General features: G+C 35.8%; 1 protein-coding gene across 1 annotated transcript; it reads right to left on the reverse strand.

The window, feature by feature from the left end:
* Positions 1–1,848: 1,848 nt before the first annotated feature.
* On the reverse strand, positions 1,849–11,315 carry LOC134228498 (uncharacterized). Its single transcript, XM_062710149.1, has 4 exons — positions 10,947–11,315; positions 10,553–10,670; positions 4,395–4,547; positions 1,849–2,941 (listed from the first exon to the last, which is right to left on the reverse strand). Exons 1-4 carry the CDS (start codon positions 11,174–11,176, stop codon positions 2,741–2,743), a joined length of 702 nt encoding a protein of 233 aa, XP_062566133.1. The 5' UTR covers positions 11,177–11,315; the 3' UTR covers positions 1,849–2,740.
* Between the last annotated feature and the right edge of the window lie 881 nt (positions 11,316–12,196).

The following is a 12,196-nucleotide window of genomic DNA, read 5'->3' on the forward strand; positions in this document are numbered from 1 at the left end:
TTTGTGTAAGGTGTAGTCATTGATTAAGTCCGGACTTCGCTTACGACTGTCTTAGGCCTTTTTGAAAAACAAGCCCCTGATGTTTGTGGAGGTCTGCGATTGCCCTCCTTTTGATTTGTTTTGTTCTAACTGTGATTACAGTCTGTTAATCATAATCATATCAACTGATCATCTTTTTGTATATTCTAGCATTTACCACACTCATGCTCAATACTATTTTGAGGATTTTGGTCTTCTTCTTTATAGGACAAACTAATATATATATCAATATATATAATGTATCATATAACATAATTTAAAAAATGCTGTACTTTTAATTTGAAAACTGAATGATAAGCTTTGTTTGCTTTACACTTATAAATAGCTTCAAGATGCTATTTCAATACCTCTGCGGATAGTTTCAAGAACCCAAAAATACTGTACAAGTAGAGCGAGGATTTAATTTTTAGATTATAATTGCGAGGGTCCAGAGAGTGTTAAAACTGGACGTCAGAACTTAAAAATAAATATCAGGAAAAATTAATTCCTAAATAAATTGTAATGTTACCTACATGTACCTTGGAGGGGCATGGCCTCTCGGATGGGCAAAATACATTAACTGTAGTTCTTCATATCTAAGTTCGTAATGAAGAACACTAAACAAACTAAAAAACTAATGCAAGCATAAGCCCTCTGAGCTTTTGAAAAACAAGAGGCCCAGGGGCCACAGCGCTCACCTGAGCACATTGGCTAGGAAAAAGCACATATCAGATCAGAACTGAAAGTTTACTGGGGAGGGGGGGGGGGGGGCTTGAATTTTAACCCCCCAGGGGTTCATGATTTGAACAAACTAGAATCTACCTAAAGATGGTTCCATATTAATATCACTAATCATAGCTTTGAAGTACTTGAAAATAAGATTTTTAAAGGTTTCCTTAAAAATCCCTAGGTAAAACTTGGGTCAGCCTTTTTGGCTCCACCCTAGCCCTGGGGGTCATGATTTGAACAAACTTGAATCTACACCATCTGAGGATGATTCCACATGAGTTTCATCTTTCCTGGCCCAGTGGTTCTTGAGAAAAAGATTTTTAAAGATTTTGCCTATATATTCCTATGTAAAACTTGGGTCGACCATTTTGGCCCCACCCTATCCCCGGGGGTCATGATTTGAACAAACTTGAATCAACACTACCTGAGGATGATTCCACATGAGTTTCATCTTTTTTGGACAGTGGTTCTTGAGAATAAGATTTTTAAAGATTTATCCTATATATTCCTATGTTAAACTTGGGTCAGTCATTTTGGCCCCACCCTTGCCCCGGGGGTCATGATTTGAACAAAATTGAATCTACACTACCTGAGGATGATTCCACATGAGTTTCATCTTTCCTGGCCCAGTGGTTCTTGAGAAGATTTTTAAAGATTTTTCCTATATATTCCAATGTAAAACTTGGGTCGGCCATTTTGGCCCCACCCTAGCTCCAGGGGTCATGATTTGAACAAACTTGAATCTACATTACCTGAGGATGATTCCACATTTTTTTCATTTTTCCTGGCCCAGTGGTTCTTGAGAAGAAGATTTTTTAAAAATGCCATTAATTTTTCTCTAATTCATAATTATCTCCCCTTGGAAAAGGGCGTGGCCCTTCATTTGAACAAACTTGAATCCCCTTATCCAAGGATGTTTTGTGGCAAGTTTGGTTGAAATTGGCCTAGTGGTTCTTGAGAAGAAGTCGAAAATGTGAAAAGTTTACAACAACAACAACGACGATGACGACAACGATGACAACAACGACAACGACGACAGACAACGGACAAATTGTGATCAGAAAAGCTCACTTGAGCCTTTGGCTCAGGTGAGCTAAAAAAACAATTCTATCATCATCCACAAACATTTAATCTCAATTCAATCATATTAAATTCAATCATAAAAAAATACATCAATACTCAGGTCTACATGCAATAGAACACATGGGTTTATGTGCTTTGAAACATAAAATGTGTAACATATGATGCAAGAATAAACTGTAGTCCTTAGTGAAAATGAGAATGTAATTAAACTATACACATAAACTAAACACATTAAAACTGACAACTTTTCTGTAAAAATTAGCTTTGGGTGTATAATCAAAATATGAATAATCTAGTAAACCTGTTGAATTACATGCTTGTTTCTTTAATGTATCAAATCAAACAATTCCTACCTCAGGAAAAGGCAAAGTTTTCTTCTAGAAAAAGCCTAAAATCCTGTTTGATCATGTAAAATTCAATTTATAAAACATTGCATTTATACCAAATCTTTTAGACAACTTTTTTTCTACATTCTCCAAAAATATCAATAACTGTTATGTTAACACTAAGACAAACACTGAATACTGATAAAACTTTTTTTTTAAAATTACAAGCCTAGACAAACTTTATATTAGACAACTTTTTATTATTAAATTCTCAAAAAATTTCAATTACTGATAGTATACAAACTTAGGCAATTACCAATAACTGATAAAAAAACTATTTTAAACTGACAAACCTAGACAAGTTTTCTTTTTTATCAATCAAGATAATTAATGATAAAACACTGCATTTTAGAACTATTACAGTCATTGAAATTACCTATGTTAACATATAAAATTAATGGTGTTTACTGACAAATTTTGAAAAAAGACTGTTAATGTGCAGTGATCTGACAAACTAAGACAATTATTTGTATTGTACAATTCACTGACAACCTCCTACAATTACTGATTATCTATGTACATGGTCAGAAAAAATTATATTTCGCATAATCCTGTACACACCCTAACCAGAACAAGAAGTCCGCCATTTTTAATCTGTCCTCGGCTTTCAGAATGTCAAACGCCTCGGTGTACAAGATTTTCCCCAGGTTACCTGACGTTCCCCTCTCTCCCTTACATATGGAGATGGAATGCTTCAGCGAGATTTTCAGGTAAACAAAGATTAACTACAACAGAAACAAGAGACTTATAAACAACAGGGCTATTTTAGTAAATTTATGCTATATGATACAAACTTTATCTACAACAGATACAAGAGTTATAAATAACAGAACTATTATGTTAGTTTCACACTATAATTACAAGGTAAATTTTGTGCTGACAGAAATCCAATTTAATTGTCTGATCTGACATTAGAGGTCAAAACAGCACCATTGCAAAATCAAGAATGAAGATTCAGCTTCTTCCAATTCAGATCTATTATTTCTATGGGAGGAAATGTGGGCAACAGTTGGAAACTCTGTTTAAATATCACAGGTAAATATGTCTTACATGATATTCATGTAAAATTCAATCTCTTTATTTGAAAATTTTTATTTTCAAAATTGGCAAAAATAATGTAAAACTAAAATTAATATTTTTTTTCATATTACAGGTGACTCTCGATGGCTCGAACTCCGATCTCTCGAAGTTCTCAATCTCTCAATGTGAACCTACGGTCCCGTTTTTTTCCCTCTATATAACTAAGCAAATTTACTCCTGATCTCTCGAACTTCTATCGCTTGAACCAAAACATGGGTCCTGTTACACATATTTCATTGAATTTTACTCTCTACCTCTTGAAGTTTTGATTGCGTGTGTATACAAGCCAATCAAGCGTAAAATTGATGCAGCCTGAATTAACCTGGAAAACAGGGAACACCTGGGGCTTGGCATTGAGGTATTAATTGGGTGTTTACATAGATGACACTTCACCTGTGGGTAGTCCGTGTGTTAATATAATTAATTGATTATTATTGGTAAATTATAAACTGTTTTTAAATTCATATCTTATTTTGACTTGAAAACGAGACAATTATTTTTAGAAAATAATTAATGGTCAGACCGATAAGTTCCCATACGCTATGAACTTTTATTAGAGTCGACATAATCCCAGTATGGCAAATATTGCACAAGAAATTCCTTTCTGAAGTACTAAATACCGATTGAGAAAAATCTTGTGAACATTGGTGAACAGGTGAAGGACCCGATCAAGCCGCGGAATAGTCAATCCGACAATTGCTATTCGGATTTCATGTAATCATTGAATAAGAACAGATAAGTATTGAAATTTTAGGAATTCGTTTTATTTATTCGAAGTACGATCATTGTTGTTGATTATATAGAAGAACTTTGATGATCGGAACTGAGAATTCCGGATTTTTTTTACTTTCTATCTCTCGAACCCTTCGATCTCTCGAACTTTTCTTGCGGTCCCTTGAACTTCAAGAGATCGAGAGTCACCTGTATTATCATGTGGACTGGTTTGTTAGAAATTCGCATATTTTTGCCAGATAACTGAGATAACTTACTTTCATTATTTGTAGTTTAAATGTAATTTTTGCTCTCCACAACTTGAATATGATAAATGAGGTTTGACTGTATTATCTATTGTTTATCCATTGTTTGTTATATTCTTACTTTAGTTTCCATACACAGTATCCCCAGTGAACAGGGATAAAACACACAACACATGGACTGGCCCAGCAGCTCTGCTCCAACTCGCGCTAACTCTCTGGTGCCAACTTGTTCTTCAATATCTACTGCTCCCTGATTAACTGAAGATTCCTTTATCTACAAATCCAGATTTTAATTTTCACAAAAACCTTTCAGCAAACATGAAACAGAAGCAATTTAAAAAACACATATTTCATTGTCTACAACAGGACAGAATCTGACTGCTATTCTCTTTGTTCAGCTTATTGATAATGATTTGTATGTCTTAAGTAAAACATAGTCATAGCAAACACGCTTAAGTATAGTAAAACATGGTTATAGCAAGCTTATCACATATTTAATGCTAACAACTAAGTGATTTAGACTCCATGTGACTTTAAAACATATCAAAATCATAGAGGATATTACAAATTACAAATCAATTTAATCATCTGTCCCTAACACTTTGTAATATAATAGTTTTACTGTAAACATTTATTAGCTCACCCGAGCCAAAGGCTCAAGTGAGCTTTTCTGATCAAAATTTGTCTGTTGTCTGTCGTTGTTGTCGTTGTTGTCGTCGTAAACTTTTCACATTTTCATCTTCTTCTCAAGAACCACTGGGCCAATTTCAACCAAACTTAGCACAAAGTATCCTTGGGTGAAGGGGATTCAAGTTTATTCATATGAAGGGCCACACCCTTTTCCAAGGGGAGATAATCATGAATTTGTTAAAAATGAATGGCATTTTTAAACAAGAGGCCCACGGGCCTTATAGGTCACCTGAGTATTGTGTAACAACTTTCAAACAATTAAATTTAGTTCATGTTTTAAACCAGAGGCCATGAAATTCACAATTTACAATTTTGAAAGAGGCACCCTTGCTTATCATAATTATCAACTTAGCATGCTTACTCTATTTACTTAATACCCAGAGGTAGATCAGAGTAACAAAGAGAAAATGCACTATCACTTTATACCAAGTTGTGCACCTCACCCTAAAGGAACCAGTGAACCATGGGCCACATATTTCAAAATTCTGCAAATGTTATCATAAAATGGTTGATTAAGACAAAAGAGCAGATTTCAAGGCATTAATTTATTTTCAGACTATGTAACCCCCCCCCCCCCCATCTGACCCTTGGGGCATAAAAAACCACTTTGATAGATGCAACTTTCTTCATCATAAATATATATGTTTACTTGGATAATTGGCATACAACCCAGGAGCAAAGGAAAAGATTTTCAAAGAATTTATTTTTACTATATAATCAATAGAGCCCCGCCCTAGCACCATAACCCTTAAACTTGAGGCCTTAAAATTCTAAATTTTGGAAGAGGCACTCTTGCTCATCATAACTATTTGCTAAGTTAGTTTATTTAATACCTAGAAACAGAGAAGATTTTCAAAGAATAAATGCATTTTCACTATATAATCTATAGAGTCACGCCCTAACACCAGAACCCCTGACCCTGGGGCCATAAAATTCAAAATCTGGAAGAGGTACTCTTGCTCATCATTACTTTGTGATTAGTTAGCTTATTTAATACCCAGGAGTAGAGAAGAAGATATTCAAAGAAATTATGCATTTTCACTATATAATCTATAGAGCCCCGCCCTAACACCAGAACCCCTGACCCTGGGGCCATAAAATTCACAAATCTGGAAGAGGTACTCTTGCTCATCACTACTTTGTGCTTAGTTAGCTTATTTAATACCCAGGAGTAGAGAAGAAGATTTTCAAAGAAATTTTGCATTTTCACTATATAATCTATAGAGCCCTGCCCTAACACCAGAACCCCTGACCCTGGGGCCATAAAATTCACAAATCTGGAAGAGGCACTCTTGCTCATCATAACTATGTGCTTAGTTAGTTTATTTAATACCCAGGGGCAGAGCAGAAGATTTTCAAAGAAATAATGCATTTTCACTATGTAAGCTATATAGCCACCCCCCCCCCCAAACACCAGAACCCCTAACCCTGGGGCCATAAAATTCAAAAATCTTGAAGAGGCACTCTTGCTCATCATATCTATGTGCTTAGTTAGTTCATTAAATACTCAAGAGCAGAGAAAAAGATTTTCAAAGAATAAATGCATTTTCACTATATAATCTATGGAGCCCGGCCAGAACACCAGAACCCCTGACCCTGGGGCCATAAAATTCACAAATCTTGAAGAGGCACTCTTGCTCACCATAACTATGTTCTTAGTTAGTTTATTCAATACCCAGGAGCGGAGCAGAAGATTTTCAAAGAAATAATGCATTTTCACTATGTAATCTATAGAGCCCCCCCCCCCCCAACACCAGAACCCCTGACCCTGGGGCCATAACATTCACAAATCTTGAAGAGGTACTCTTGCTCATCATAACTATGTGCTTAGTTAGTTTATTTAATACCCAGGAGCAGAGAAGAAGATTTTCAAAGAAATAATGCATTTTCACTATATACTTATTAAGCCCCACCCTTGTACTAGAACTCCTGACCCCAAGGCCATGAATTTCACAATTTTGGTAGAGGACTCAATGCTGATTACAATCATGCAAATAGTTTGACTGCTTGTTGTCTAGGAGTAAAGAAGAAGATTTTTAAAGATTGCATTAATTTTAGTGGTTTTGGCCCCACCCCTCAGGCCCCAGGGGGGCAGGGATCATGAAATTCACAATTTTTGTTCCCCTTTACCCATAGATGCTTTGTGCCAAATTTGGTTGAAATTGGTTCAGTGGTTTCAGAGAAGAAGCTGAAAATGTTCAAATGTTAACACACGACGACGTTTGAACAAAAAGAGGTACTCTTGCTCATCATATCTATGTGCTTAGTTAGTTCATTAAATACCCAGGAGCAGAGAAGAAGATTTTCAAAGAATTATTGCATTTTCACTATATAATCTATAGAGCCCCGCCCTAACACCAGAACCCAGACCCGGGGGGCATAAAATTCACAAATCTGGAAGAGGTACTCTTGCTCATCATTACTTTGTGCTTAGTTAGCTTATTTAATACCCAGGAGTAGAGAAGAAGATATTCAAAGAAATTATGCATTTTCACTATATAATCTATAGAGCCCCGCCCTAACACCAGAACCCCTGACCCTGGGGCCATAAAATTGACAAATCTGGAAGAGGCAATCTTGCTCATCATAACTATGTGCTTAGTTAGTTTATTTAATACCCAGGAGCAGAGCAGAAGATTTTCAAAGAAATATTGCATTTTCACTATGTAAGCTATATAGCCACCCCCCCCCCCCCCAAACACCAGAACTCCTGACCCTGAGGCCATAAAATTCAAAAATCTTGAAGAGGCACTCTTGCTCATCATATCTATGTGCTTAGTTAGTTCATTAAATACTTAAGAGCAGAGAAAAAGATTTTCAAAGAATAAATGCATTTTCACAATATAATCTATGGAGCCCTGCCAGAACACCAGAACCCCTGACCCTGGGGCCATAAAATTCACAAATCTTGAAGAGGCACTCTTGCTCACCATAACTATGTTCTTAGTTAGTTTATTCAATACCCAGGAGCGGAGCAGAAGATTTTCAAAGAAATAATGCATTTTCACTATGTAATCTATAGAGCCCCCCCCCCCCCCCCCAACACAACAACCCCTGATCCTGGGGCCATAACATTCACAAATCTTGAAGAGGTACTCTTGCTCATCATAGCTATGTGCTTAGTTAGTTTATTTAATACCCAGGAGCAGAGAAGAAGATTTTCAAAGAAATAATGCATTTTCACTATATACTTATTAAGCCCCACCCTTGTACTAGAACCCCTGACCCCAGGGCCATGAATTTCACAATTTTGGTAGAGGACTCAATGCTGATTACAATCATGCAAATAGTTTGACTGCTTGTTGTCCAGGAGTAAAGAAGAAGATTTTTAAAGATTGCATTAATTTTAGTGGTTTTGGCCCCACCTCTCATCCCCCAGGGGGGCAGGGATCATGAAATTCACAATTTTTGTTCCCCTTTACCCATAGATGCTTTGTGCCAAATTTGGTTGAAATTGGTTCAGTGGTTTCAGAGAAGAAGCTGAAAATGTTCAAATGTTAACACACGACACACGACAACGTTTGAACAAAAAGAGGTACTCTTGCTCATCATATCTATGTGCTTAGTTAGTTCATTAAATACCCAAGAGCAGAGAAAAATATTTTCAAAGAATAAATGCATTTTCACAATATAATCTATGGAGCCCCGCCCGAACACCAGAACCCCTGACCCTGGGGCCATAAAATTCACAAATCTTGAAGAGGCACTCTTGCTCACCATAACTATGTTCTTAGTTAGTTTATTCAATACCCAGGTGCAGAGCAGAAGATTTTCAAAGAAATAATGCATTTTCACTATGTAATCTATTTGTTCAAATGATGAACGCCTGATGTGCTCAGGTGAGCGCTGTGGCCCCTGAGGCCAAAATAAAAAATACCTTTGTTTCCCCTAACGCGACCGACCCAATTTAAACGCGCCGACTGAAAAGATTTTTTTAAATAAGATGATTCAAAATTTTTTTTATTGTCAACCAAGTTTTATTAAATACAATTTCATCAAAATCAGTTTTTAACAGAACGACCGACATTTTTCTCCTGTGATTTTCAAGCATTTGATGGAAACAAAATAGCGCCCAGATGTGATTATAGAGAAGTTCTTCATAAAACAAGGGCGATGTCTCAATCTTATGCCTTTTGCTGACTAAAATTCTTCACTCTTGAAGCAATTTGATAAAATTTACAATGACTTATTAAGAGTTTCTGAGGTGTCTTGGTGTCTCCATGTGAGTGAATAAATTTTCGAAAGGGACGGTAAACAACGAACAAACGAATCTGTATGTTGAATTTCAGGTACGTAATACATGGAAAGGCCAGCCTCATGAGCAGATGAGGGGCCCACCTAGTGAACACATCATTCAATTTCACTGCATTTTATTTAATTTGAGTTTTGATCTGATAAACAATTCATCTATGTTCCTATGTTAACTTTATGCCATTATGGAATCATAGGAGTTGTTGTAAATATGTCTGCATATTCATCCTGATAAATATAATTCAGTTGTACTTTTACATGCCTTCATTTACGGGTTAAACTTCGTGACTATGACATTGTTTTATATAGAATTTCTATCATTTGTAGATTTGGTTTGGTTCATTTAAATACTGTTTAAATACTCTTTCCAAATAGTTTTGAAATCATAATTCAACTTCCTGAGACGTCCAGTGTCATTTTCTTTAATTAGGCCCTTGAAGATTGGTTGTTTCTTTGCTCTTAATCCCTTCGAGATTTGTTGGGACATTTGAACATTTCCCCATTGCTCCAAATTTAGATGCACTACGCACTTTTTTGCCATTAAGCAGTGGGATCTTTTGCGCGCCACTGCGACACTGGACAAAAGTTTTTATGGTCCCTTTTGAAGGACCGTTTACAATGTCCTCATTGGTATTTAAACCTGCGACTTAATTTTTAGCCACTTACGTCTTAACTCTAAAGCAAAATGCGCTAGAACCGCTGCAAATCTCATAGCCCTAAAAAAAAGTACAATGACTGTCTATAAGCACTGGAGGGTGATTGAAGGTTTGAAAAAATATACTCGGATGTCCAGTCTTTTGGTATTTGAGAATCTTGTCTATTTTTATTCGATTTTTATAAATGTACTCTGGTGAGATATTTCACAAGCTCATCTAAATTACAGTTGTGAATTAATTAACCATGAATTTTGCATTTAAACGGCATATGTATGATACTTAGCAATTTGTTCACAAATCACTTTCTTTTGTACTTTCCTTATTTATAAATATGTAATTTTCCATTAAATTTTAGAATGTATTTTCAAAGATGCTGTCAGAAAATAAAATTGTTTACCTACCTACCGACCCAACTTGAGAATTTAGGGTCGGGTTAGGGGAAACAAAGATATTTTTAATTCCGGCCTGGGCCTCTTGTTTCAAACTCTTTTCAATTGAAAAAAAGTTCAACAAAGATCATAGCTCAGGGAAACAAAATAATATCTCTACAAAAAATAAACAGTTAAATAAAAGATCTCCATTGGCTGGTATTACCATTAACTCTACAAGGAGAGGCTTTTTAAGTCTAAAATTGCATTTAAAAGTAATGAATTCTTCTTAAGCATGTTTAAACTAAAATTACCTTCACCAGGAAAAAGAGTTCTTCCATTGACTTCCCTTTAGAGAAGAAATGATACGCCAGATCTGGACTGTTTCTCACGGATTGGTCTCGGAAGGTAAACGATCTCTGGGGTATTTCACTAAAACACAAGATCAATACGTCAGAAAGAGTTAATAAATATTCAACCTTCCCTTTCTTTTAATTCACCCTCTGATTCCTCAGTCTTTCAATGTAAATGTACAACCTCTTGTGATGGTCGTTTTAAGTCATGGGATTTCAATACATGTATAATTCAATCCACAGGGATTTAAAACCATATATATGTTGTAAGCATCAATTCCTTATTAGGCTGTTGACTATAAGTATGTTATACTGTACTATAAGGCTGTTTAATGTTGCAACATAGTGTACTAACCCTTTTTTTAAGGAAAACATCCTTCCAAACACTTCAAAATAATTTTGGAAGAAATTGTCAGGATGTGTCACACACTCTGTATCACCATGACCCTGTGACCTTGCTTGTTGACCCCGTGATCCTGCCCTTCTCCTCTTTCTTCCCTTCTCCTCGGACTTGGCCTCGGTAAACAGTGTCTTTTTGGTCAGTTGAGATGTCTCCACAGCAAACTCCCTGACAGCTAGCACCATTCCATTCACCTGACTCTGTGTATAGGAAATCACAGAGGAATCCAGTCCTCTGAAAAATAGGCAAAAATTGTTTATGTATAAATAATGAATAACTTCCAGTCAAGAAGTTTATTGACACAAGTTAAGCATAATTAATACTGTTCATTGTTTGTGGATTGATACAGATAATATATAATTGAGTGTCTCTCATGTTGTGTATAAATACAGTTAATAGATAATTAACTGTACCTCCATCTGATTATGGATACAGGTTATGTATAACTTACTGTTCCTCCTTCTGATTATGGATACAGGTTATGTATAACTTACTGTACCTCCTTCTGATTATGGATACAGGTTATGTATAACTTACTGTACCTCCTTCTGATTATGGATACAGGTTATGTATAACTTACTGTACCTTCTTCTGATTATGGATACAGGTTATGTATAACTTACTGTACCTCCTTCTGATTATGGATACAGGTTATGTATAACTTACTGTTCCTCCTTCTGAGTATGGATACAGGTTATGTATAACTTACTGTACCTCCTTCTGATTATGGATACAGGTTATGTATAACTTACTGTACCTCCTTCTGATTATGGATACAGGTTATGTATAACTTACTGTACCTCCTTCTGATCATGGATACAGGTTATGCATAACTTACTGTACCTCCTTCTGATTATGGATACAGGTTATGTATAACTTACTGTTCCTCCTTCTGAGTATGGATACAGGTTATGTATAACTTACTGTACCTCCTTCTGATTATGGATACAGGTTATGTATAACTTACTGTACCTCCTTCTGATTATGGATACAGGTTATGCATAACTTACTGTACCTCCTTCTGATTATGGATACAGGTTATGTATAACTTACTGTACCTCCTTCTGATCATGGATACAGGTTATGCATAACTTACTGTACCTCCTTCTGATCATGGATACAGGTTATGTATAACTTACTGTACCTCCTTCTGATTATGGATACAGGTTATGTATAACTTACTGTACCTCCTTCTGATCATGGAT

Source organism: Saccostrea cucullata, unplaced genomic scaffold (assembly GCF_032062105.1).
Source record: "Saccostrea cucullata isolate Sc308-1 unplaced genomic scaffold, CSIRO_AGI_Scuc_v1 ctg5205, whole genome shotgun sequence".
NCBI lineage: Eukaryota > Metazoa > Mollusca > Bivalvia > Ostreida > Ostreidae > Saccostrea > Saccostrea cuccullata.

Bases quoted from the DNA above. Each gene is read 5' to 3' on its own strand.
- LOC134228498 (XM_062710149.1), bottom strand. From the start codon at position 11,176: ATGGTGCTAGCTGTCAGGGAGTTTGCTGTGGAGACATCTCAACTGACC. The intron at 4,548-10,552 runs GTAATTTTAGTT...CTGGATTTGTAG, and splicing joins AACTCTTTTTCCTGGTGAAG to ATAAAGGAATCTTCAGTTAA. The intron at 2,942-4,394 runs GTAAGAATATAA...TTTCTGTTGTAG, and splicing joins TACTGTGTATGGAAACTAAA to TTAATCTTTGTTTACCTGAA.